The sequence below is a fragment of the Ambystoma mexicanum genome, chromosome 1q, assembly GCF_040938575.1.
Source record: "Ambystoma mexicanum isolate Mex_15411 chromosome 1q, UKY_AmexF1_1, whole genome shotgun sequence".
Classification (NCBI taxonomy): Eukaryota; Metazoa; Chordata; class Amphibia; order Caudata; family Ambystomatidae; genus Ambystoma; species Ambystoma mexicanum.
In genome coordinates this window covers 22082724-22109429 of record NC_090922.1, presented here as the reverse complement: position 1 = coordinate 22109429, position 26706 = coordinate 22082724, and the positions used below count along the sequence as shown (strand labels likewise).

The 26706-nt window shown below is 48.9% G+C and overlaps 1 protein-coding gene across 1 annotated transcript in view; it reads left to right on the top strand.

Annotated features, from left to right (window-relative positions):
* The window catches only part of CASQ1 (calsequestrin 1), a 200012-nt gene that overhangs the window by 10328 nt on the left and 162978 nt on the right, over positions 1–26706 (top strand). Inside the window, exon 2 of the mRNA XM_069635437.1 lies at positions 16458–16542. Within this exon, the coding sequence (XP_069491538.1) occupies positions 16458–16542 (85 nt within the window). The remainder of the gene's footprint in view (positions 1–16457; positions 16543–26706) is intronic.

Genomic DNA, 26706 nt, shown 5'->3' with positions numbered 1-26706 from the left:
TTCGCCCGTTGTTTCTTCCGGTGGGTGCAGGATAGGTACAATGGTCGAATCCACTTGTCCAGTAGCGCGGATGAAGGCAGATACAGGATATAATTTTAGAAGGATAATACACCGGTGAGGAGCTCCACTCTTATGCGGCCATCTTGTTGCGCGACAGTTCCCCCTTTCCGGGTGTCCCTGGGCTTTTGATGGCAATACCAATCATATGAGAAGCAGAGCTTTTATGGTAATGCTTGGTAATAGTATGATTTCCCGGGTATTATATGTTTACAGCAGGCAGTGTTGTGAGTACTTGGGCTTCCGATGGCAATAACTTGCAATGATGTACCTGAAGGCTTCATGGCAATAGCTTTCAACACCATGGGTACATGGGCATTTGATAGCATTACATGGCAATCGTGTGAGTGAGTACCTTTGCATGTAATGGCAATAACTGGCAAATAATGTCTTCGCCTGGGCACATACCCATTAACTGGCAAATGGTACAGGTATCAAAGTATATGATCGAATACCTGCTAAGGAAATATCTATCATGAAAGCAGAGTCCAGGGCACATTTCTTGACCCCCAGCCAATACCCTCCAGCCTTTCATTTATAGAGCAATGCTCCTAAACACTTAATTTGTGAGGCTTATCCTAGAGGAGTACCAGAAGAATCATCCTCTACATTCTCAGCGTAACACAAGCCACTGCACCGCAATACTGTCCTGGGTACTCGGGGGAGATCACTTCACACGTCACTCCCTCTGCTAACCTCCCCCCTCCACAGCTGCCTGGAATCGTGCACCTTCAACTGGGATGCACCCCAGTTCCCGGGACATATTCATCAGACAGTTGTGGATTGTTTATGGAGGGGGCAGGGGAAATGGGTCCCTTTAGGGAAGCTTCCTCAACACCAGTGTGTGTCCAAGCGTGGGCGTGTGTGCTCCTGTGGTGCTTGTGGGTTCCAGGAGTCAGCTACAGGGTTATGGTTGGAGTTGTCAGGTAGCTAGTATGTATTGAGCTTTGCAGAACTGTGTCATTTAGTCTGAGTGATGCCCTTGCACCAAACTCTAGCGAGTAACACGTGTTGGCATGAGTGCTGTGTGAGGTGTGACATCACATCCAGTGTGGAGATAGAATCCAGTTTGGGAGAGGAATGGAAGGGTTGCTGGTCTAGTTGCCCATGATGGGTGTCGAGCAGGTTGTGTTGGTGTACGTGAGTGGGGTATTATGGGGGCTTGGGAATGGTTAAGAGATTTCTGGTGGTCGGAAGAGTTGTCTTCAGTGCTGTGTATGAGGCAGTGCTCGCGACTGTGCCGTTGGTGAGCTGTCGGGGTACCACAGAAGCAGGGAAAGCCGCATTCGGCACTGTATGTCATGGAGTACTCCCACGCGGTGTGATTCTGTGTAGTGCCAGGAACATGACTCTGTGAGGCGGTAGGTTGTTAGAGAGCTGAAAAGAATGATGGTCTTGAGTTGTGTGTGTCTGCGTGTGGGGGATGCAATATCCTCTGGATGTGATGGCAAAAGGGCAGGGTGTGGGGCTGTTTGTAGAGGTTTTCCATTAGTTGAGGGTTCATTCTGGCATGTGTGGCGAAAGGGAGGAGAGCTTTGCAATCACAGAGCATAGCTGTAATTGGAAAGTAAATACACTTTCTAGATCTATTAGTTAGTGGTTGTATGATCCTCTTTACACGCACTCCCATTGCTGGCAAAGTTGCCACCTGAGGCAGAGCAAGATGAAGGGATTTGGCATAAGCACATAATATATGCATAGCTGGAATAATAACGCAGGCCTAGTTTCCACAAATACCACATTGCGCCACTTTGAATTTCTGTCGCGCATCTTTGCAAATGCCTCATTAAATAGCGAACACAAGTCAGTTCAAGAGTGATGACAAGCCAAATGGTGTCCTCTAATTTTGGTATCAGGTAATAAAATCGCGGCAAAAATGTCACCGGCAAAATAAATCTCAGCAAAAATGCCGTGGTTTAACCCAGTAAAGGTGTACCCCATTATACCATTTAAGGGGAGCGGTGGTTGCAGCGGTGTCCCCCACCCCCCTTAAATGGTATAATGGGTCCAGGGGTTGCGGGGGTGTCTCCCGCATCCTTTACATGATTGTGGCGGCAAAACCACAGCATTTTTGCCACGATTTTAAGACATGGAACCCTTATTTTTAACATTTTTCTAAATAGTGCATGCCTTTTCTTCTTTTCAAAAAAATGTTTAAAAATAATGCCACCGAACAAACATGTAATTAATATTTAGTCGCCATAAACATTGATTAACACATATTGAGCAAAAAAAATACAACCATGTCAAAATAAACAAATGTGTACTTTGACCCAGTAAGTAAGTAGGAGAGGAAAGGGGAGTAAAAATGACACTTGCAAAAAAGTGTTGACTTGTAGCTGCACTAATAAGACCATAAAGTATTGCACACACACTTGTTTGCTTCAAAATGTCCATCCGCAATTCTTCCTAAAGCTCTTCCAGCTCTGTGAAAGAAAGCAAGAAAGGGGACAGTGACATTAGAGCAAACATCAGGATTCAATAGGTTAAATGACATATGCAGAGTGAGGCACCATTACACTGTCCGTGACCCTCAAGTGAGTGTTGGTGTCAGGAATTGTGTTTTTCATGAAACTCATAAGCAACAGCAGATAGCAGCACAGTTTTGCCTCAGTCACAGATAAGGATCTCCACAGAATCAACTCCGAAAAATACATATTCTTGATTAACTCAAGGTTGTTTCCAGAGAATAGTGGGTAAACAGAGAATTAGAGGGGACCCACAATGCATGTCTTTGGACAAGTGTGTCAGTTCATCACAGTTTGGTTTTCTTTGTGAGTCTCCCTAAGTGTGGTAGGAAATTCCAAGATAGGGGTCTTGAGCAAGCTGTGTATATGGACTCATGTAGCATCTCCACAATGGGGACGAACAATGTCAATACACGTCTTGGTTTGCTTACGTTCCACGATGGAGGGGATGGTGACTGCCTGTCTGGGCTGGGCTGCTGCGTGAGAGGGCTGGATTAAGACTAATTAGCACCCGTGGCGGGGAGGGCAGCCAATCAGGTTCTGCGGATCGCAGGCTGAAACCTGTAATCTCATCCCGTGTTCCATATAACCTGCAGGGTGTCTTCCCAGCTGTGGCCCCGCCACAGCAACTTCCCTTTTCCAGCCGCCATGGTCATAGAAGAGGGTCTCCGTACAGAGCCCCACCTTCTATAACCATGCGGCCATTTTCATTCATTCAAAGGGACGTGTCTGGCGTCCCATAGAATGAATGAAACTACTTATTTTTTTTAGCATGCCGGTTTACCGCTTTGGTAACCCAGGGTGCTAATAGTGGGTCTATAACTTGGCCTGCGGGCCGTTACCCCTCAGTTCCAGCCCTTGGAATGGGCAGGTAAACACTATATTGGTACATGATTGGTCCGCTGCAGCAATTTAACAGGTGTGCAAAAATGTGGTGGAATGGATAGCTTCCCTAGAGAAATGCCAGTGTTTAAGAAGTGGTAGCTAAAACATTTCCATCCGTCACTTTTTAGTTCTTGCTGCTAAGCTGACATGAGCGCTGCCTGCAGAACATGCTAGGTACATTTAGAGACACAGATGACATTGGGAGTGGTGTGTTGTGCTGTGTGGACCACATGCAAGGCTTTAAATGGAACTCTCTTGAATGAAGATAAGCTATGGTCGGCCCTCAGGACCGAGGAGAAATGTTGCATTCTTCTGACTATCCCTAGTAGATGTCCTGTGGCGTAGTCAGGACACACTACAGACTTTTAAAATGAAAACCTAGGAGGCCCAAGTGCTTCTGTTAGAACGTTAATTAACCCCTTTAATGCTGGGCTTCAATGATTTAGTATAGTGCCGCATTATAGTTAAGTTGAGTATCAAGTTCCATAGGAAACCCAATAATTGAATTATTAATAACCTTTGATGAGCATGACGGATTTAGCTGATAGTTTGCAAACAAAATGTTTGTCACAGGCCTCCCCAGACTGCATATTTTGGGAAAGATTTGTTTAAAAATGAACAAGCTATTAAGAAAACAATAAATGCTGTTTTTGGCCTACTCCCATTCATTTTCCTATAGAGAAAAAGTCAACATGTCTGCGCAGAGGCCAGCAAAAAAACGCTGGATGGAATTGGACCAGGTATGAAACAACTTGGGCACGAAGTGCTCACTCGATTTCCGGGAGGGGTCGGCGGTATTACGTCCAGTAGTTGTTCAAATATTTGATGGAGAAGGGTGTGCCCCGTTCTCCCAAAATTCTAGCTACATATTTCCTATGGTGCTATGCAGCACAGGCCTTCAGAACTAAAAAAATGTCACCTTTTTTGTTTTGCTCGATGCAATAGATAAGCAGTGTTATAACGGTTGTAACTGGTATTAGCTGAAAATGTAAAGTAGAAAAAAGTAATTTGGAGGAGGATATGGCATCATAGCGGTGGGAAGGAGGAAAGAGGATACCATGTCAATTTGGGGAGTTTAAGGGTGGGGAGAGGGTTGGGGACCAAGTTCAGAGTGCGAACATTTTTGCATAACCACGGTTTACGCTCGGGATAGCCCTGGTTATAATAGAAAACGTGATCGGGAATGAAAGTGTGACACACAAAATGATGAGTGTTGGGGGAATGGGAGAGGGCTAGGAAGGGTAAAAGGACTTGAGGGAGTGTGTGCAGAGTATGGCAAGAGGAGGCGGGCACTTGGTGAGTGCCTGGGAGGGCAGTGAAGAGTTTTGGATTTTGCACGCTTTTTACAGATAACAGCGGTCATTTGCAGGCGTTTACGGATAACCAGAGTTATTTGTAGCGCATTGCTATTATCGGGGGCATACTAACTGCAGTAATGGAAACAGTTTTACAAAAATGAGATTAAAAAAGTGTAATTTTACAGATACAGTAAGGTAAGGGGTAATGGGTGTGGCTGAAGGCTGTGGCTACTGGGTTACTTTAAGGAACCGAATGGTGCAATATGGAAAGTGGACGTGAGCGAAGGCCATTGCCACTGGCCATAGTCAAAGGCTATGGCTAGTGAGCCACAATGAAACTTCTTTGGGCAGCATGTCAAGGGGCCAGGGCAAAAGGTTGTGGCCACTGCTAGTGTGATCAAAATAAACCTAGTGGTGTGGCCCAGGCTGGCTAGTGAGCCCATTTAGGAAATCTATTGGAGCAATATGTAGAGTGGCCACGCCAAAGGCCATGGCAAGTGGGACTGGAAGAAAGCTATTTGGGCAACAAATACAGGGGCAACGGCTGAAGACAGGGACCAATGGTCATGGGTGAAAGTCATGGCTAGTGAGCGGGAAAGAAAGGTAGTGTTTTAAAAGATACAGTGGGCACAGGCGAAGGCCATGCTCACTGGCCAGGGCCGAAAGGCATGTTTAGTGGCCACTGCTTTTAGTGCGTCCAAAAGAAACACATTGGTGGAAAATGTACAGTAGACACTGGCCATGGCTGTGGCCCGTAAAAAACAATGATTAACGTGCAGCTAACTTTTGTAGATTTAACGCAACAAAAGCCTTGAAATTCAGCAGATGTGGGAATTCATGACCAGTTTAACTCGCTGCGTTCCCGTTGCAAAGCCCATAAACACATATATATTACAAGAGAAGGGATTCACAATTACATACACATGGCATTATGGGTGGCATCAATGGGAAAGTGCTGCGTTAAGCCGGTCATAACTTCCCACATCCGCTGAATTTCAAGGGTTTTGTTGCATTAAATCGGCACAACTAAACTACACCTTAACTAAGGATTTTCAGTGAATATATATATCTATATATAACCTTGTGGGAGAAGGCAAGGAATTTGGACCTTAGTCAGACGGTCCTGGGATGGAGAACACAAAAGCCCAATGCCACTTAATGGAGTGATAAAAGAAAATGTCTCTACTTATGTAGAAAAGGCAAACATATTGGGCGTGAAACACGGGCAGCCGGCTAGAGATCCTTAGCTGAGAGCTTGGAATGTTGCCAAAAAGGTGTGATATCGGCCTCTGCTTGGCCTTTCTGCACCGCCTCACTGTGGTCAATGTCTCTATTCCCTCTAGACTGGGCTTCTGGAAGGGTCTCTAGATGGCCCTGCCATTATTTTAGTTGAGAAGGACGAAGAACCTCGTGCTCGATACCTGGTGGGAGGGCGTGCATGCGACAGTGTCTTCTGTTTGCCAAACTTGTCCTCTCTTGGACTTCGTCGCAAGGCAACTCGAATCAGCTGTCGCAAATATAGTGTGGAACACATGAAATCTCGCTATGCCAACTCCTCCAAGGAACACCTCTCTGGTAACCACAAATTCAAAGAAATGTCTATGTTTGCAGCAGTGGTCGAAGTGAGCGGGAGCGGTCGGGAGCAGAGCTCCTCTACTTTTTTAAATGACCTTTTACAGCTCCTATACTTTTATTTGAAAAAGAAACCGTTCCGGAATGGTTTCGTTTTAAAATAAAAGTTTAGGAAGCAGTTGAAACTTGCCCGTTCCCTTAAACAGCAGGTGCAAGTGTTTGTGGTGTGTATTGTGTGTGGGAGGGGACGTGATAATGAGGTTTGTGGGGAGTGGGAGCAGGCTAGCAGTGAACATAGTTCCACTACTTCTTTTCGTACACTTCGACCAATGGTTTGCAGTTATTTTATTTCATAATGCATCAATGTTCTGCGTCAGGAATAGGATAGAAAGATCAGGGCGGGAAACAAACGGGAGCACTGTGGTGCAGTGAAGCAAGTGTGTACAGTACTGAGTAGAGAACATTCCTGTTTGACAACAGAGCATATTTAAGACAAGTCATGACGCAGCAAAAAGATCTTTAAAAACAAACAGAAAACGCAAAGAGAGATTCTGTGAAGATCCCGGAAGTCGGGGAAGCGGTCTGGGTGATTTCCCATCTGACCTGATGCCATGCAATGACGTCAGCGTGCGAGGCCCTGCCATGTCATGCATCCCCAGTTTCCCCCTCCCCTAGAAGCCCGCATCCGGGGAATTGAGTCTATTTCCCATCTGCACAGCACACACCACAACATGGGATGTTTCCACCTGCTTAAAAAGGCGTTATTGACTTCAGGATTCAAATAGATAACTCCAGGTGAAGCACAGAGCTCTGCTGTTGCTGAACAACTGGCTGGGCTATCTTGCCAGCTATGATGGCATCACGTGTACGCGTATGGCAATACTTATCTACCACAATCATCTCTAACGCGTCACTCAGGAGCTGAGAGGGGGAGATACTCACAATCTAGGATGGCAAGCCATGAGGAAGTGGCATGAGTTCTGCTACGGATTGCCCACAATGGGGGCACACCGAGGTTGCCTCTGTGGCTATTAGCAACGGCGTAATAATAATAATAATAATAATGACAATAATAATAATATTTATTATAATATTAATAATAATAATGGAAAAGACCACAACCTGATTTTTTTTCTTGGGCTAAAACAGGAATTAGTGTTACTTTTCGACAATTGTGATCACACCGCTCTAATGCCAAGGCAGCAAGCGGGTACATTTATGAATGTAAGTATTTTGTTGGTCTGAGATACACGAGCAGACATCACGAGGAGCTACTGGTACTTGGTACACATGGGCAGACCGCGGGATGAGCCTATTTCACAGGGGCAGGCAATGAATGGTACCTGGTACACATGGGCAGACAGTGGGATGAGCCTGGTACACAGGGGCAGGCATTGAAAGGTACTTGGTACACATGGACAGTGGGATTACCCTGGTTCACAAGGGCAGGAAATGGAAGGTACTTTTTACACATGGTCAGACAGCGGGATGAGCCTGTACACAGGGGCAGGCAATGAAGGGTACTCCGTACACATGGCAGACAGTGGGATGAGCGTGGTACACAGGGGCAGGCAATGAAAGGTACCTGGTACACATGGGCAGACAGTGGGATGAGCCTGGTACACAGGGGCAGGCAATGATAGGTATTTGGTACATATTGGGCAGACAGTGGGATGAGCCTGGTACACAGGGGCAGGCAATGAAAGGTACCTGGTACACTGGGCATACAGTGGGATGAGCTTGGCACACAGGGGCAGGCACTGAAAGGTACCTGGTACACATGGCCAGACAGCGGGATGAGCCTGTACACAGGGGCAGGCAATGAAGGGTACTTGGTACACATGGCCAGACAGCGGGATGAGCCTGTATACAGGGGCAGGTAATGAAAGGTACTTGGTACACATGGTCAGACAGCAGGATTTGAGCCTGTTACACAGGGGCAGACAGCTGGGTGAGCATGGCACACAGGGGCAGGCAATGGAAGGTACTTGGTACAAATGGGCAGACAGTGGGATGAGCCTGGTACATAGGGGCAGACAATGAAAGGCGCTTGGTACACATAGGCAGACAGCGGGATGAGCCCGGTACACACGGGCAGTCAATGAAAGGTACTTAGTACACATGGGCAGACAGTGGGATGAGCCCGGTACATAGGAGCAGGTAATGAAATGTATTGGTACACGTGGTCAGACAGCGGGATGAGCCCGTACACAGGGGCACTCAATGAAAGGTACTTGGTACACATAGGCAGACAATGGGATGAGCCAGGTACACAGGGACAGGCAATGAAAGGTACTTGGTACACATGGCAGACAGTGGGATGAGCCTGGTTCGCATTGGCTGACAGCAGGATGAGCCCGGTTCATAGGGGCAGACAATGAAAGGTACTTGGTTCACATGGGCAGACAGCGGGATGAGCTTGGTACACAGGGGCAGGCAATGAAAGGTACTTGGTACACATAGGCATACAGTGGGATGAGCCAGGTACACAGGGGCAGGCAATGAAAGGTACTTGGTACACATGGCAGACAGTGGGATGAGCCTGGTTCGCATGGGCTGACAGCGGGATGAGCCCGGTACACAGGGGCAGGCAATGAAAGGTACTTAGTACACATGGGCAGACAGTGGGATGAGCCCGGTACATAGGAGCAGGTAATGAAATGTATTGGTACACATGGTCAGACAGCGGGATGAGCCCGGTACACAGGGGCACTCAATGAAAGGTACTTGGTACACATAGGCAGACAGTGGGATGAGCCAGGTACACAGGGACAGGCAATGAAAGGTACTTGGTACACATGGCAGACAGTGGGATGAGCCTGGTTCACATTGGCTGACAGCAGGATGAGCCCGGTGCACAGGGGCAGACAATGAAAGGTACTTGGTTCACATGGGCAGACAGCGGGATGAGCTTGGTACACTGGGGCAGGCAATGAAAGGTACTTGGTACACATGGGCATACAGCGGGATGAGCTTGGTACACAGGGGCAGGCAATGAAAGGTACTTGGTACACATGGGCATACAGCGGAATGAGCTTGGTACACAGGGGCAGGCAATGAAAGGTACTTGGTACACATGGGCAGACAGCGGGATGAGCCCTGGTACACAAGGGCAGGAAATGCAAGGTACTTGGTACACATGGCAGACAGTGGGGTGAGCCCGGTACATTGGGGCAGGCAATGAAAGGTACTTGGTACACATAGGCAGACAGCGGGATGAGCCCGGTACACAGGGGCAATCAATGAAAGGTACTTGGTACACATGGGCAGACAGTGGGATGAGCCCAGTACATAGGAGCAGGTAATGAAATGTATTGGTACACATGGCCAGACAGCGGGATGAGCCCGGAACACAGGGGCAGGCAATGAAAGGTACCTGGTACACATGGGCAGACAGTGGGTTGATCCTGGTACACAGGGGCAGGCAATGAAAGGTACTTGGTACACATGGTCAGACAGCGGGATGAGCCTGGTACACAGGGGCAGACAATGAAAGGTACCTGGTATACATGGGCAGACAGTGGGTTGATCCTGGTACACAGGGGCAGGCAATGAAAGGTACCTGGTACACATGGGCTGACAGTGGGATGGGCTTGGTACACAGGGGCAGGCATTGAAAGGTACTTTGTACACATGGCCAGACAGCGGGATGAGCCCGGAACACAGGGGCAGGCAATGAAAGGTACCTGGTACACATGGGCAGACAGTGGGTTGATCCTGGTACACAGGGGCAGGCAATGAAAGGTACTTGGTACACATGGTCAGACAGCGGGATGAGCCTGGTACACAGGGGCAGACAATGAAAGGTACCTGGTACACATGGGCAGACAGTGGGTTGATCCTGGTACACAGGGGCAGGCAATGAAAGGTACCTGGTACACATGGGCTGACAGTGGGATGGGCTTGGTACACAGGGGCAGGCATTGAAAGGTACTTGGTACACATGTGCAGACAGTGGGATGAGCCAGCGGGATGAGCCCGATACACAGGGGCAGGCAATGAAAGGTACTTGGTACACATGTGCAGACAGTGGGATGAGCCAGCGGGATGAGCCCGATACACAGGGGCAGGCAATGAAAGGTACTTGGTACACATAGGCAGAGAGCAGGATGAGCCCGGTACACATGGGGCAGGCAAGGAAAGGTACTTGGTACACATGGCAGACAGTGGGATGAGCCTGGTACACATGGGCTGACAGCAGGATGAGACTGGTACACAGGGACAGGCAATGAAAGGTACTTGGTACACATGTGCAGACAGTGGGATGAGCCTTGGCACACAAGGGCAGGAAATGCAAGGTACTTGGTACACAATGCAGACAGTGGGATGAGCCTGGTACACAAGGGCAGGAAATGCAAGGTACTTGGTACAGATGGCAGACAGTGGGATGAGCCCGGTACACTGGGGCAGGCAATGAAAGGTACTTGGTACCCATGTGCAGACAGTGGGATGAGCCCTGGTACACAAGGGCAGGAAATGCAAGGTACTTGGTGCACAAGGCAGACAGTGGGGTGTGCCTGGTACACAGGGGCAGGCAATGAAAGGTACTTGGTACCCATGGGCCGACAGCGGGATGAGCTTGGTTCACAGGGCCAATCAATGAAAGGTACTTGGTACACATGGCAGACAGTGGGATGAGCCTGGTACACAGGGGCATGCAATGAAAGGTACTTTGTACACGTGGGCAGACAGTGGGATGAGCTTGGTACACAGGGACGGGAAATGTAAGGTACTTAGTACACATGGGCAGACAGCGGGATGAGCCTGAGCACACTGATTGTCAAAGTGAGGGGTGTGGGGCACATAGAGAGAGAGTGGATTGCATGTGGGGGTATGGATATACCAGTGTGAGAAGCTGGCACTGCCATGAAACACGTAAGTCTCGTCTGCTCATAATTCATAACGCTCCTGGAGCACCTAAAGGTGAGGCCGCGCCCAACGTGCACGTTATGGATGCACAGCGCACTACGCTGCTTGCTCTGCATGTGCAAGTCTTGCTCAGAGTGATGTGGCCCCACACACTGAAGATAAATCACAGGATCCGGTTCCTTCCTCCACATGCCCCGCGCGCTGCCACTGTTGCTTCCTCCACATGCCCCGCACACTGCCGCTGTTCCTTCCTTCACATGCCCCGCGCGCTGCCACTGTTGCTTCCTCCACATGCCCCGCGCACTGCCGCTGTTCCTTCCTTCACATGCCCCGCGCGCTGCCACTGTTGCTTCCTCCACATGCCCCGCGCACTGCCGCTGTTCCTTCCTTCACATGCCCCGCGCGCTGCCACTGTTGCTTCCTCCACATGCCCCGCGCACTGCCGCTATTCCTTCCTTCACATGCCCTGCGTGCTGCCGCTGTTCCTTCCTCCACATGCCCCGCGTGCTGCCGCCGTTCCTTCCTCCACATGCCCCGAGGGCTGCCGCTGTTCCTTCCTCCACATGCCCCTCGCGCTGCCGGTCTCCTCCACATGTCCCGCACGCTGCCACCTAGAGGGAGCTATCTTTGGCCAACTCTTGGAATGTCCAGCTGGACTAAACTCGTGCGAAGAGGAGAGGGCAAGGGTGGCTAGATGGACGGCGCAGAGGTGAGGAGGGCTTGGCATGCTCTACTGGTGGCCTCTGCATCTTGGATTTCAGCGTGAAGTGCAAACTCAGGGAAAAACCTACACCCGCAGGAGTGCAGATGGTGTGGTGGGAAAGGAGAGCGGCTCGGGTGGCTTAGCAGAGACTACTAATAGGATGACATGCAGCCCACCAAAGAACTATTTTGGGAGTAAGGTGACCGACGGTGTTAAATGTTCCCCCATCTCCGGTGGTGTGGGGGCCTGTTAACTCCGGTGTGCCCATGTAACAGCGACCAGCTGCAGCTCTCCCATGGCATGCATCAGTGTCTCAAATACCCCCCAGCCTGCAATTTCACGGTGCCACCACTGGAACGCAGACCAGTGCCAGGGAATCGCTGGCAAGCTGCGATATGTGTCATTAGGCTGCGCTAGATGATGCCCTGCTGTGCAGTGCAAGGCTTGCAGTGGGGGCTTATGAATGGGCCCACTCGTTCCCGTATGCACTTGTGCGTGCACTCTGCCATCCTTAATCATATGGCTGCCCTAGACCAGCACCAAATTGCCTCAGAGCCTTACTGGGCAGCCAGAGGTTTAACACCGAACCGATCTGGGGCCTTTGCAAAATGTGTTCAAGAGCACCGCACAATTCTGCCACCACGAGACACAAAATCCGGGACGGCTAAGGAATGGGGCTGCACGTGTGCCCCAAGGGCACTAGTCGCACCACAGTGCGCACCCTGGGAACACTTGGAGAGGTCTTGAGATGAGTGTCCTTTCATTGCACTTGTACGTGTTTAGAGATCTAGAACATTCCAGGTGGGTAGCATCAAACAATCAGAAGGCATCCCGGGGGCAGAGGGCACTAGAAGCCAAGGGCAATGAGGAGGCGCACCTATGAGAAGTCTTCTGAAGGCAGATTGGCCCATACCCGTAGTGAGTCCAGTAGAGGCTCCCAAAACATTGGCCGCCATTCCTGCCGCATATTGCGAGGAAGGCGACTCATCCGGAGAAGTTGGAAGGTTCGGAGATCCATAGAGGGACCTTGGTGAAGGCAGCTGGATAGGACTGCGAGGAGGGCAACTTCCCACCAGAGAAAGGGAGAGTCAGATCCGCTGGAGGTATGATCTACTAGAGAAGTGATCCACCAGAGAAGAGATACACCAGAGAAGTGATCCACTAGAGAAGTGGTACACCAGAGAAGTCATCCACTAGTAAAGTGATCACTAGAGAAGTGAAATCACACAGTCAGGGATCGAAAGGTGTTCAACTCTGGTTTTGAAATATTACATTTTGAGGTTCCAGTGACTATTAATGCTGTAAAGAATTAGGGGATCATTATAACGCACTGGGCCGCAGTGATAGAATTGGTGATATTTGTCAAATACTACCGATCTCACTGTTGCCCCATTCAGGGTTCCGCAAACTACTACCAGTGGGATTGTAGGCAGACGTTCTGAGGAAAATACACCTATTTTTACTTCCTCCCAGAGGTGGCGGGAAACATTTCAAAGTGGCTCTAGCATTTCTTGGGACTTTTTCTATTGTATGGAAGGGAAGGGCAAGCGCTTCACTTCATTGCAGTAAACACTTTTTTTTTTACAATGGAGCTTAGTAAGGGAGGGAAATATCAGAGGTGCCATCTTTCGCCACGTTTGCCATGTACTGCCTGAAAGGGTCAGTATTCACCCTCTTCTGTAGAGAGACAAATGCACGTTACTAGCACGAACCACCACTGTGCTTTTTCCATTCCCACCCTCACATTTAAGGTGAGGATGGAATGACAAAAAATAGAAAAATACCTTTTAAGCTTACTCTGGCAGGGGTGGGACTTCCAGAATTCCTCTGAGCTATTCTATAAATACCATCTGCACCAGTGCACATTGTGTACAGCACCGCCGGCAGAGGTGCTAACACCTGAAGATGCTTTTTCCACAAAAAAATTCCTCCCAATTCGTGAGCCCCTCTCCCCCCCCCACAAGGCCTCGGTTTCTGGTGGAGTCCATTGGAAGCGTTTGTGCTGCTTCCAATTGTCAGTTACTTGAATGCGTGGTCCAGGGGGCTTTGGCCATTTCAAAGCAGGACCAGCAGTGCCACTGCCGTGGAGCTTTGCCAGGATCTAAATGCTATCCACATGCACTTACTGGCTCGACATTATGGGCCAAAGTTCGCCATTGTTTTTCTCGGTAGGTTGGCTACTACTGGTGGAAGTGCAGTCAGTTGATGACCCGCGCTTCCCTCAAGTCCCTGCAGTTTTGGCAAATCAGGAGGGGTTTAAGGAGAGTCTGGATTTGAAGCAGTGCCTAAGGGAGATCTGCCTGTGATTTCTGTAGGGGGTGGGAGACCTGTTGCTTTGGCTTTCTCTTTGAAAGTGAGGATCAGGGGGTCTATCCATCTTTGACCATCCATACAGAAACAGGATGTTCTGGCCAGAGACTTCGAAAGACCAGTGGGGCTAACACAGGTGCTTTCAGACACAGTGATTATCACCCTTCCACAGGCTGGGGTCAGTCATGGCCACTCCTTTTGTTTTTGTGTCACGCCAAAATTCCTCTGACTATGTCAAATATAGCAAGTGAAAACACAAAATGGTTTATATTATAATTGAGAAAGATGGGAATATGCTTATTTTATGCCTCAGAAAGTCTGCCCAAGTTAAGGTGGCATAGATGCCCGCGTATGTGGATGAGCACTGTAAGCGGCACCGTCTGCCAAGGATGCCAAGGAGCAGCCACCACAGACCAACAGAGCACTTTTCCAATTGTCCCTCTTTGGCTGGGGTGTGTATGTGGGGGGGCGGCATGCCAAGATATTGGCAACAGATCAAGTCAATTTGGCTGCTTGCTGAAAGAAGTCAAACTGTGCTTAGTCTTTAGCTCTGTCTTTGCTCTTACATTTTGAGACATCCCTTCTGTCTGTCCCATGATGCTGTCTGGTGGTATCCAGCCAACACAATCCGTGGTAGCTTCCAACGATCTACAGCATTAGCCTCAATGCCAACAATCAATATATATTAGTGAATGCCACCTCTGGCCATTTTGATTCTCCTTTTCCTGTTTCTAAGGTAAAGGGTTTCCATGCCAACTGTTGCCTATAGTCCATAAATGGCTCCTGAACTGGGTAGCAAATCCTGATTACGGGGGGTTCTCCACCATCTCATGCCCTCATCGCTCTGCCAGTGGAGTCCTGGTGCTGTTAGAGATGGGCGGCAATGCCAGTACATTGATCACATCTGCCGAGTTGCCCCGTTTCCTGCAGGAAATCTTTGGGTATTCCTGGAGTATTAGCCGGCAGAGCCATATTCGTTATCAAACTGCTCTGTCTAAGCTGGGATGCTTTTTAGAAAAACAATGAAAGCTCCTGGCTGGAAGCGATTCGAGGGTGAACCACTGGGTGACTGCAAACAACTGCAGTACACGCACACGTTTTTTGTGCAGTCGAGTTGGAATTGCATGTGAAAGTATTTCGTCTGCCTCTTTAAGGGGATTGATGATAGAGATGTGGGGGCTTGCATTCAGAAAAACAAAACAACCTATATAGGTGGTTGGTATGGAACGGTAAGTAAAGTTAGGAAAATGTCAAACATTGGAAAAAACAGGTAAAAAGGGGGTACATCGAATGAAGGGAAGGGTTGGAGGCAAGGGGAGTTGCAGGGGATGGAACACCCAACTAATACAATTCGAAACCGTGTAAAATGAGCGAAAAAACCCGAAAAAATGCCCAGGGAGTCGTAAAAATGGGAAATGGAGGAACACTGACATGGAACCAGAATAAGGCCCAGAGATGAAGAGCCCGAGTCAGGGAAGGAAGGATGTGTAGCTGCTTGATTGGTGGGTGAAAGACATATACTCCCTACTCTCCCGGACTAGTAAACACACATACATACGCTAGCTGGCCCTTGGCTCTACGCTCCGCAAATACTGATTGAACACCTGCACTAAGTCCCTGGGCCGGATTTACAAGTGTTTTTCAATGGGATTGCACCAGTTTCAAACGCTTTTGTAAATCGGGCCCCCATGTTTGTTTCTGTACGCAAAAATATGCAGATGAACTGTGAAGCGCTAGCTGAAAGAGGCGCTGTGTCCTGGAGTCAGAGATGCCAAGTCATTTCTTCTCGCTATTCCAACAGCTCCACTTCAATATAATGGGAAGTCCAATTGTATGCGTCCTACTAGAGCTTGATGTCATGTATTGAACAGCGAAACCTTTCATCGTGAAGCCTGCATTTGCACTTTCAGAATGTTTTATTTCCATGTTTCAAAGGTGATTTGGAATATCCAGTGATTATACCGAATAAAAAAGAAAGAATTAAATTTAAGCGAATGAAAAACATCGAAAAAATACTGACATTTAAAAAGTGTATGTATATCCGGGAGTGGAGTAAGGGTTTAAATCTGGTGGGGAGGGGCTTGGGTGGGGTTTTAAACATGGAGAAACGGGGGGGAAGCACTGGTAGCAGAACATGTCTGGCTGTGGGAACAGGGGTGTACAGAGTGCTTCCCCAAACCTATCAGAGACTAGAGAATGTTAAGAAAAGAAGTCTGCCCTTTGCTTGTTCGCCTCTTGGAAACGTTCTTCTCTCTCACCCTTCCTCCTTCTCTCCTTGTCTCCTTTTCTTCCCAGTTAGCAGCCCAAGTCCTGGAGGATAAAGGCGTGGGCTTTGGCCTCCTGGACGCTGAGCACGACGCCGCCGTCGCTAAGAAGCTAGGTAAGCACCAGGACCCCCTCATTCTTCTGCTCCTGACATTATTAACCTGCTCGCTTCCTTGTACATTTGTGAAAGCGGCACCCCTGTGCTTGACCAGGCCGAGTGTCCTCACCCAGAGTCCCTAAGCGAAGGGGGCTGTGCTCAGTTTTGGGTTCTGGGTCCACTGTGCCTAGGACGATGAGGCCCGGCAAGGTCAAGCAGGAGCAGGGGAGCTTCTGCTCTGGAGCTGGGCTGCTCTGCTCCATTTAGAGATAGACTCGAGACTGATATGAATGTATTGGGTTTGCTCTGCAGTGTTACAGGGGGGCTAAAAGGAGTGGATGGGACACTACCTGAAAGAAGAGCGCATGCAGCCAGGGGCATAGCCAGGATTGTCTAGCAGCGCTGCTGAGTGGGCATTTACACATTTTGGGTGGGCCGTGCCCGCTCAGGCCGCCTTACCCTGTCTATGCCTCTGCATGCAGCACCATCCATCAGCTTGTGGGTTTCAAATGATTGTAAAAAACCAAAATGAAAAGCATTCTAATAGAAAGTAGAATCACAGTGCTGCTGTCCAGCCCGACTCTTTTGACCCATTGAAAGCAAATGACACATGCACACGCGCACACGCTCTGTAACTGACCGTACATTCACCTGACTCTCATCTGCACCAGTACACCACCACGCCCGCAGGTTGGCCCAGTGGCATTGGCTGACTAGGGTCTCTAAGGCACCAACCTACCCCGGGGGACTGTGCTGCCTGCAAAGACCATATACTGGCCACTACCTGAGTCCCAGCAATCTGGGTCCTATCAGGTGACTCCCAACAGGCACCGCCACAGTGGCACCACCCTCCTACCCCAGGACTGTGTGGCCCAACCTGCCACTAGCAGGACCTCCTCCCCAACACTAGCGACCACTGTGAATAAAATACGCGTATGTACCATGTCGCGCGCAATGAAGCTTGGCATGCACCCTGCCTATCCGGGCAAATCCAAAGCAGGCATTTTCTAGAGCAAAAAGGGCTATTTGGATTTTATTTCATGAAAAATGTGGGAAATGACGACGCCTGTAGCCTCGTATTATCAGCGGTCAGGTCCAAATATAAATAATAAGTGGGGGCACACATTAACATACCAATTGAATATGGCGTCACCAGAAATTAGCATATCGAGCTACCCTCTGAAAAAAGTGTGGGAACGCCTGAAACAAGTGGGGGATGCCGTCCACCCACGTGCACCCTCGACCTGAGCCCTGCGTATTATGCCCTTTCTGCTTAGTTTGTCGTGTTCAAACTCCTTCCCCTAACTACCGCCTGCGCGCTCTAATGAAAGGAAAATCAGGCCATCCTCAAACCTGTTGGCACGTACCCTCTTCAGTTGGATGGCATGTACCAGCTTCAGAAATTGACTTCAGCTTTGGAAAAAAGGGTACTTAGTACTTGGAAATAATTGAACTGCCTTTTACACCCCTTACTGTTGTCCTCACAAACCAGCCACCACTGACTTGCCTCTAGTGCTGGCCCAGAATTAGGGGTCTGAATTTAAACATCAATAGGCCTCATTACGAGTTAGGTGGAAATTCAGAGGTAAATCCTCCAAAAAATAGCCCTGAGGAATTACAGTTTCCGCCACTGGGTCAGGCGGAATTTCTGCCTGATTACAAGAGGTTGTGGTGTTGTAATTCCCCATTTATTTTGGGTCCATTGGACCCAATGGGGCTTTTTTAGCCGAATTACCACGGCGGAATGACTGCTGCAGTAATTCCGCCAATTCTGCCGATTCTTTTGCCTTGAGTGGGAACATTTACCGCCAGAGTTTTGCTGGAGGTAAATCCACCACTCAAAACCAAAACTCATAATTTGGCGCAGTGGTAAAATTGGCGGTAACTCAGTTACCGCCAATTTTACTACTTACCGCCTAACTCGTAATGAGGCCCAATATGTTTGTACGATCCTTGTGCAAGCGCAAGTTCACCTCACCGGAGCAGGACGTATTGGCGCAGCCAGTTCGTCACATGCCGATTCGGCATGACTGCTTTGGCACAAGGGACATTTTGGCATGCCGATATTGGCACGTCCACTTTGGCGTGGGAACGTTTTGCTGCCGGTAAGTTTTGGGGCAAGGGATGCCGAAAATTGATAATTCTGCAGATGCATTTCTTACATATATATGTACAGTGTTTGATGCCGGTCACTGTAATAAATGCCCTGGACCTGTGAGACACGTAGCAGGACATTCCCATACTTCGAAGAATGGAGTTGAAAGGAGGCAGTTCTACCTTTTGCTCATGTGTCCTATACAGAGACATTGAGCAACAGGTCCTGTGCAGAATTTCTCTTGCCCTCTTTGGGGGTTTGTGTAAGGTGTGTTTGGATGTCGGCTGCCTCCTTCATTCACGCTCGCTCACCATCGTATACACAGTTTACCTGCACTTTCACATAAATGCAAGAGAGGGAACCATCCAGACATGGCAGCAGGGTTACATTACACTCCTAGTCTCTGGGGAAATATGTAAAACTACAAGAGTGATTTGGCCTTGTGGTTAAGAGATCCGCCACAGAGACTTGCGTGTCCCCTGGTCCGTGGCTAAACTAAAAATAATGGAATGTTTTGCACATTTAAAAAAAAATAAAGGTTTAGCTCAGCCTCGAACCATGGCACGCCAGACTGTGGGGCCAAACTCCTCCAGTAATTTCAATGTACACAAGTTACATATTTCACCACCGTAATTCAATATTTTAATTAACATTTTGTTTTAAAATTACATATTTCGCCACCGTTGCTCAGGGAAGCACACTACTTTAAAAATGTTTTTGTAATGGTTACTTCTCCTTGGCCTTCAGCCCTGCCTCTCTAGCTACTTTCTTTCCCCTCCTAGCTCCCACCTTCCATCACCTACCGCTCTCCCCCTTTGCCTGCCTCTCTGCTTCCATCCGTCTGAGCTTTTTTTCTCTTCCATCCAGCCACAGCCTTTCATTCATGGGAGAGGCGGATCATTCTTTGCAAAGGCAAAAGGCTAACAGGGACAGTACCTCTCAACGTGCTGCATTTGCAAAGAATGATGCTTTTGAATTTGGCGTGAGGGAGTTTAGACGTGGCTTCAATGTCAGCCACGCCCAAATGTCACTCGTGCTTAATAGCCCGCTCCAGAAAGGCTCTTGCGCCAAATAGGGCGCACCGAATAGACTGCTGCACCGAACCGGCCCGCTGTGAAACGGCATTGTACAAAGAGGGTGTACTGCCGCTCACTTCAGGGCTTGGCTTCCTTTGGTTTTGGGTGCCACCTAGCGTTCACAGCTAGTACTGTACGAAACAATAAATATTCTCTGGTCTCCCTAACCACCACCCTCACCCAACCACCACCCTCACTCATCCACCACCCTCACTGTTTTGTCGTGGCCTAATGCCCTTTTGTCGTTAACGAATCTCAGCACAGCCGTCAATCATGGTGTATAGGTGCCTTATAAATGCCCAATAATTAAATAAACCACCCTCTTCTTTTCCTCCTTCCTGGTCACTGCAACCCAAACATCTGATATGATCAAACAAAAGTAGGCAAGGAAAGGGCAGTGGCGTAGATCACTATAATTAGAGAATTTTACTTAGCTGATGTATATCATTTGACACATTATTATCAACACTCTTTCGTCGCACCCTCTCCCTTTGGAGACACTAACGTAACCGCCATTCCTTGGCAGTGGGACGCGAATCCCGACACTGCAACACTTCCATCCACGTCTACTTTACACTGGCGTTTGCCAGGCAGGTTAGTGCTTCTGACGGATGAGGAGCCCCTCACCTCAAGGTCCTGAAGCGCTGACGCGCAGCGTGAAGGCAGCTTCCCCTGCATGCCCCCATGCGCGTCATCCGTAAGCGCGGCGCTGAGAGAGTCTTGCTATTCTTGGTATCCCTTCAGATATGTGCTCGGGTGCTGATACCCATCGGCCAGCTTCTGAAACACTTCTTGGACTGCACCCAACATTCCTTTGTGTGCGCCTCAGGCCTGCCTGTCTGCAAGGCACATCAGGTCCTACGCTAATGCTGCTCTATTCAGTGATGCTGACGGGAACACTCTGGGAAGAGGCATTTCTTAATGGCAATGCTTTGCCAATGGCAACTGTCACTCGTGGAGGCCGGCTCCCACATATCCAGGAGAGGGCGTGCATTTAACCATGGTCTCTAAATAGTATCATAGAAACATATCACCCGTTACTATTTACACAGTGCTCTACGTTAACTAAAAAAACACATGCAACAAATAACCCGTGCATCTGTCCATGTGGACCCATAATATTGTACATGCTCATTCCTCCTCTCCACCAGAAAAGTGCAGAATGAGCCTTGTCTGGTTTTTGGCATAAAAAGGCTGCAGATTTATTTCACAACATCATAAAAACCACACTGCACACATTAGTGAAAATAGCTCTGAAGATGCAGCAACTGCTCCGTGTCCAACAACCTGCTTCCCCCTTTCTTTCCACAAAGTCCACCATAGGCACAACTCTCCCAACCCTTTGTGTCTGTGCCTCCATGCCCTTGCAGGGTTTCCTGGGCTGGGAGAGCGCAGTTTCTTTGGGGGAAGCTGAGCCCTTATTGTTATCACCAGACGCCCCTGCCACGTAGACTCCCTAGAGGCGCTGGTCTGAGAAGAGCGAAGACCCTTCCGGCTTTCTCCTGGCTCATCCGGAGTCCGTCTCTTGTGCTTGGTCACCCAAACACCGCCACACCGCCTTGCGGTCCTGCAACAACGACCAGGCCTTGCCCATGCTCTGCCCTGTTTGTTGGGTGGGTGGAAAACTAAATCCTTTCCTCGTAACTCTGGCAGACGTCCTTCTGCAGGGGCTGGGTGCTTCCTGTAGCAAGGAGCCTGCCTGTTATAAAGGGGTATCCGCCCCTTTTCTTTGTTGGCCCTTCGCAAGCTTTTCCTTAGTTTGCTGTGCACCATAGGGGTGTTCGACGATGGGAGAGAGGCCGATGTTGCTGGAGAATGATCCTATCTTCATCACCAATGTTAAGGGGTCCGGGCGGCATACCAGGGCTCTGGGTGGCGGGCCCTCCCCTCCTTGCTGCTCATGCTCAAATGATGTAAAATAGATGGGAGGCATTGGACAACTGTTGAGCGGGGGGGGGGGCGGGCTGACGTTTTCCTATATTTATTCACACTATTCACGTGATCACATAAATGCGTCCTCTGGTCATGTGCCGTGGTAACAACGGGGAACACTTCTTTTAAAAGGAGTCCTGGGGTCTTCATTCCAGAGGATACAGTGGTGTGGTGTCGTGGTAGGAAAGGATAATGCTATGAATGCGTGGACACCAGCGTGCAATAGACAGTGAACACTGAAAGGTACTGGGACTGGTGACTGCATGGACGCAGCAATACTCCTTTTCCGTGGCAGCATTGCCTGGGCTGAGCAGCCCTTCTCTCTCTGCTGTGCCCAAGGGAGGAAAGGCCAATAGAGTTGGCTTTGTCAATGCTTGCTCATGTCATGGTTGAGCGACATGTTCCGACAGTTGGTACGATTTCTTCCAACATCTGAACTTGAGTCGAAGGACCATAACGCGAGCCTCTAAACTACTTCAATGCTTTGGAAAGAGCGCAGTCGTTCCATCTGCGCCTGCGCAGTAGAGCTAACATGTTTTGAGCACTATCCTACTTTCATTTCTACGTGTAAAATATGAAATACGGATACACGGAGACGAGAAATAAACAGCGCGCGGCCACCTATTGAACTATAGCAATACTAACTGCCGCGTGACGAGCGCTTGGTCTAAGGAACCACTGGAGGGCCCCGCAATCTGACACAACAGCACAAGCAAACGATTGCAATCACGTGTCAAGGTTGCGTTTTGCGAAACTTAACACATGACTGCGATTGACTGAAAGAGGGGTTTGCAATATCGCGACCTCGACATTCCTTACAATGAACGATGCTACAGAGAATTCCCAAGGAAAATCCCAGCATCCATAGAAAGGGGGTCCAGTGGATGCGCCTCCAATCCTCATTCACGCAACGAGGAAAAGGTGTGCACGGCCCATCGAGAGTGTCTTTCCTTACAACAAATCACATACTCACATTCTGTCACATGTTCATATGTCATGGCCTTTTGTAGCATAGATTACTTTCCTACTGCTTGGCCTCACCAAGCCTCAGGCCCTCATAACATCTCTCTCTAAATTAACCATAACTGCTGAGGATAGCCGAGCGTGCTTCTTGTGCTTCGTTTCCGAGAAGGTGTGCAATCATTATGTTGGGGTGCATAAGGAGGAGTGGGGGGTGGGGTACTTGCAAGCTGCTGGAGCATAAGTTACCACCCTCACTTGTTTGGGTGGAAAGCCCTGGGTTGAGGTCACCTACTGGCTGCCCCAAACCTGTCTCATAACGCTTTTTCTGTGTAAGAAGCCATTTGCATGCTCCCTGCCTTTGCCCTATAATGCTAGCATTGCCACTGTAAGAAGACATGTCCATTCTGGCTGTGTCGATACATGCCAATGTCTCCAAGTAAGAACCCACTCTTATTTGCTTTGCCTACAGTGCCAGTAAAGTCGTTGTGGAAAGCATGCCCATGCTAGTTGTGCCAGTGTCCCAACGGAAGAACAACTTCATGTGTGCTTTCGCCATATTGCCAACATTGCCATAGTAAGAGAACATGTGTATGCTGCATGCACTCTACAGCTTGTCTTGGCTCCATACTCCCTCTAACACTGCTGCTTCGGTTGGCCTTCCCTGCAACAACCTGCAGGTGCGAACTAGGGAGCAGTAGGAGGTGGTGTCAATCAAACACCTCTTCCTGAGTCCTGTTTCCAGATATACACGGGGGAGCACCAGGAAGACACTGTCCAATCCCTCCTAACGCCTTGAGATATGACAGCATTTTTTGCCACCAATGTTCCAGCAGGCGCAGATAACAGACAGGGTAGGGCTAGGACGAAAATCACTCCCGCCCTTGCATTGTTCTTTGGGCATGTATATCTGTCTGAACGCTAGGTGAAACCGTGTTCCCTAACAACACAGTCGTCCCAGGAGTGCTTCCTCAACTGTCCAATGTAGCTAAGGGAGCGCTCAAGTTTTCACTGGGCCGGCTTTGGCTCTTCCATAGTGGGTGGCAGGCTCGTGCCCTCGCACTCATTATTGCTGGGCCGCCACTTTGATGTAGTAGGAGGGTACATGCAGGCCCTCGCCTGTTATTGCACCAATAGTTGCCCTCATACAGACTCTACTTCAAATGCATAGTTTCTATTCGACCAAAATTGAGAATTGTTCAATTTACTATTTAAGCAATAGAACCCGAGCGTCAGGGCCATTACCGACTCAGGTAATGATCCCTGGGCCCATAGGTAATGGCCCCTCCGAGTCTCCACACGGCTGGAGGGTTCCCTCGTCCCCCGCCGGGGACGTAGGACCAAGAAGGTAAGTTAGGGGGGGTGGGTGGGAGGGAGGGAAGGGATTAAAAAATAAAAATTAAAAAGATTTACCCGAGTCCCCGGCGGGGGGTGAAGGTAGCCTCTCAGCCGCGGGGAGGCTCGGAGCGGGAATGGCCCCGCTTCGAGCCTCCTCATTGGCTGAGGGGCTGCCACGCCCCCCGCCGGGGACAAAGGCCATGGAATCCCGACAGAGGGATTCCCGGCCGGGTAGGGACCTGGCGAGAGCCAATCAGAATGCTTGTTGCATTCTGCTTCGCTCTCGCCGGGTTACTAATTTCCTTTACATCAGTTTAACAAACGCCATACATCTAGAATCAAGCACGACTGGTGCGCGCGGCGTAGCACATTAGGTGTTTTCCTTCATTTTAAAGTGGACTGGGCATTCAAAAATAATATACACAAATTAACTATTTCTTTTATTTTTAATCAGTTGAGACTAAGTTATGAAAACGAGAACCGTCTATGATGGGTGCCCCAAATAGCTGTCCGAGACCACCCCTGCAACATTATCACTCAATCAATACTGTATTTGTAAATAATACATTTCCATTAAATAACACATCTGCATACACACTAATTAAAAATACATCAACAATTAGCAAGTTCATCAATAACACTGTCAGAATACACTATAAAAAGCTGAGAAAACGTGAGCTAAAATAATTCATATGAATTCATTCCTATTTGTGCTCACAAATCTAGCCCTCATTGCACTAAAGTCTGTCTAACCTGCTCCCTCCTGATCAAGACGCCGAAACGTGTCTCAGCTTTGCACAATCACTCTGACACTTGAAAGAAAAACCGCTTTCTTTCTAGTTTAGAACAAATAATAATTAATTGCAGCACTTTGCCCAAGACGCAGATGTCTTACATGTGCAATACAATAGGAGTGATGCAGATCACAGGCGACCAAAGTACGTTTTAAAAGTGTGAAGTGTATCCCATTCTTCCCACAAACGGAAGTCACAACACAATTACATGAAATTACACACAGAACAATACAAAACCTCGTTCTCATGTGATGCCAACAATATAGTGGCACGCAAAGCAATTTGGTAGCTTATACAGTTGTCGGTCCAACAATATGAATGCATAGAGAGAAGATTATGAAATCTAGCATTTCTGGAGATAACAGTCAGGAGAGACTAATGCAATGATTGCGTTCAGTGGCGAGCTCAGCATAGAATCCTTGATTTCAAAGGGACTTCCATGATAATAGCAATAGGCGCTACACACATATCAAATCACACAACATAACATACGTGCAGTCTTGGGGACACACACAAGCTGCCCCACGCATCTGCACTGCAGTCTCAGGGGTCCTCCTGCTGCAGAGATTGCATCGGCCACAGGGGTCTGCAGCAGGTCATCAGCCTGGTGTGCCCGGCCTTCCTCTCCAAGAGGGAACAGAGTGAGGGAGTGGGGAGCTTCATCTCTCCGCCCAGTCCAGGGCCTGGAAAGGGTTTGCAAACTTATCCTTCTCTCGTCCACTTCATAACACTTCCGACAGACCCCTGATGGACGCGCAAAGGATAAACCTCTTCATAGTACCTCTCTGTGCTGATGAAATACGCATGTGCCTGTATGACTTTGGTCAAATCAACCATTTCTATCCAGTGGCGTCCCTAGGGAGGGGTTGGGGGGTGGCCTGGGTCCCTCCTTTGAAATCCTGGGGCACCCTTATGCCCCCCTACCTCAGCTGGGCCACTTTCTCTGCACTGTCTGCAGTGTTGTGTCTGCTGGCACACACACAGGGCCGCAATCAATGCTGCCGCACAACAACGAAGAGCTGTTAAGTCACCCTGAAGCCAAGAGCAGCCCCTCCAATCCGAATTTAGTCTACGAAACCGCTAATGATGGGTCATTAGTGACTTAATGGTTTAGTGCCTACATTCTGATGGGAGGGGAGGTGCACAAAAGGGGTGTGGTAGTTGGTGTGCACAAAAGATTCTCTGCAGGTGTGCTTCAGACGTCACACATTGCCCTTTTATAGACGCCCCCGCTACTTTTGTCTGTGGCCCCGTTACTTTTGTCTGGGGGCCCCCTCTGTGCCCCTCCTAAATTTCACTCCTGGCAACATCACTTTTTCTGTCCAGTCACCAAGGGACTGAGCCCATTGACTCTCAGAAGAGCACCAAACCCTGAAGAACACAGGGGACCACGTCCTGGTAATAAGGCCCGAACACCTCACTGCCCGGCACTAACCTTCCTTAAGAAACAGGTGTGCATCCTCACCATAGGGAGGAACCTTGCTCCTTTCTGGAATGCGTCCGTGAGTCTTAACACTGAAATTAACCATGCATTTTAAAGCTCATTCTTTAAAATGCAGCTGCTATAAAACATGTTTCCGTATGTTCCCCTAGAAAGCCATGGCAAATTCTGGGCCATAATGGATTCCTGACGGGGCTCTCGTAGTGCCCTGGAGGCGTGGCTCCTATCGCGCCAAATACAACGGCTGCAAAACGTCCAGAACGAAGGAGGAAGGAACCTGGATCTCTATCAGTCACGACTCAAGTGAGAAGCCTACATTGGCTAGAAGTGGGGCCCAGGAATAAGTTCAAAATATGAATTCTGAATGTCAAAATGCCTAAATGGCCATGCCCTTCAGTACATTCACCACGAAATCCTCAAATACCATCCGATTAGGGCTATGTTCTAAACGGATGCCATTCTGCAGCGCTTCCCCTCTACCACTGAAAGAGCATCGGTGGCACACACTTCTCTGTGGTTGGTTCATATTCCTACAACACCTTGACA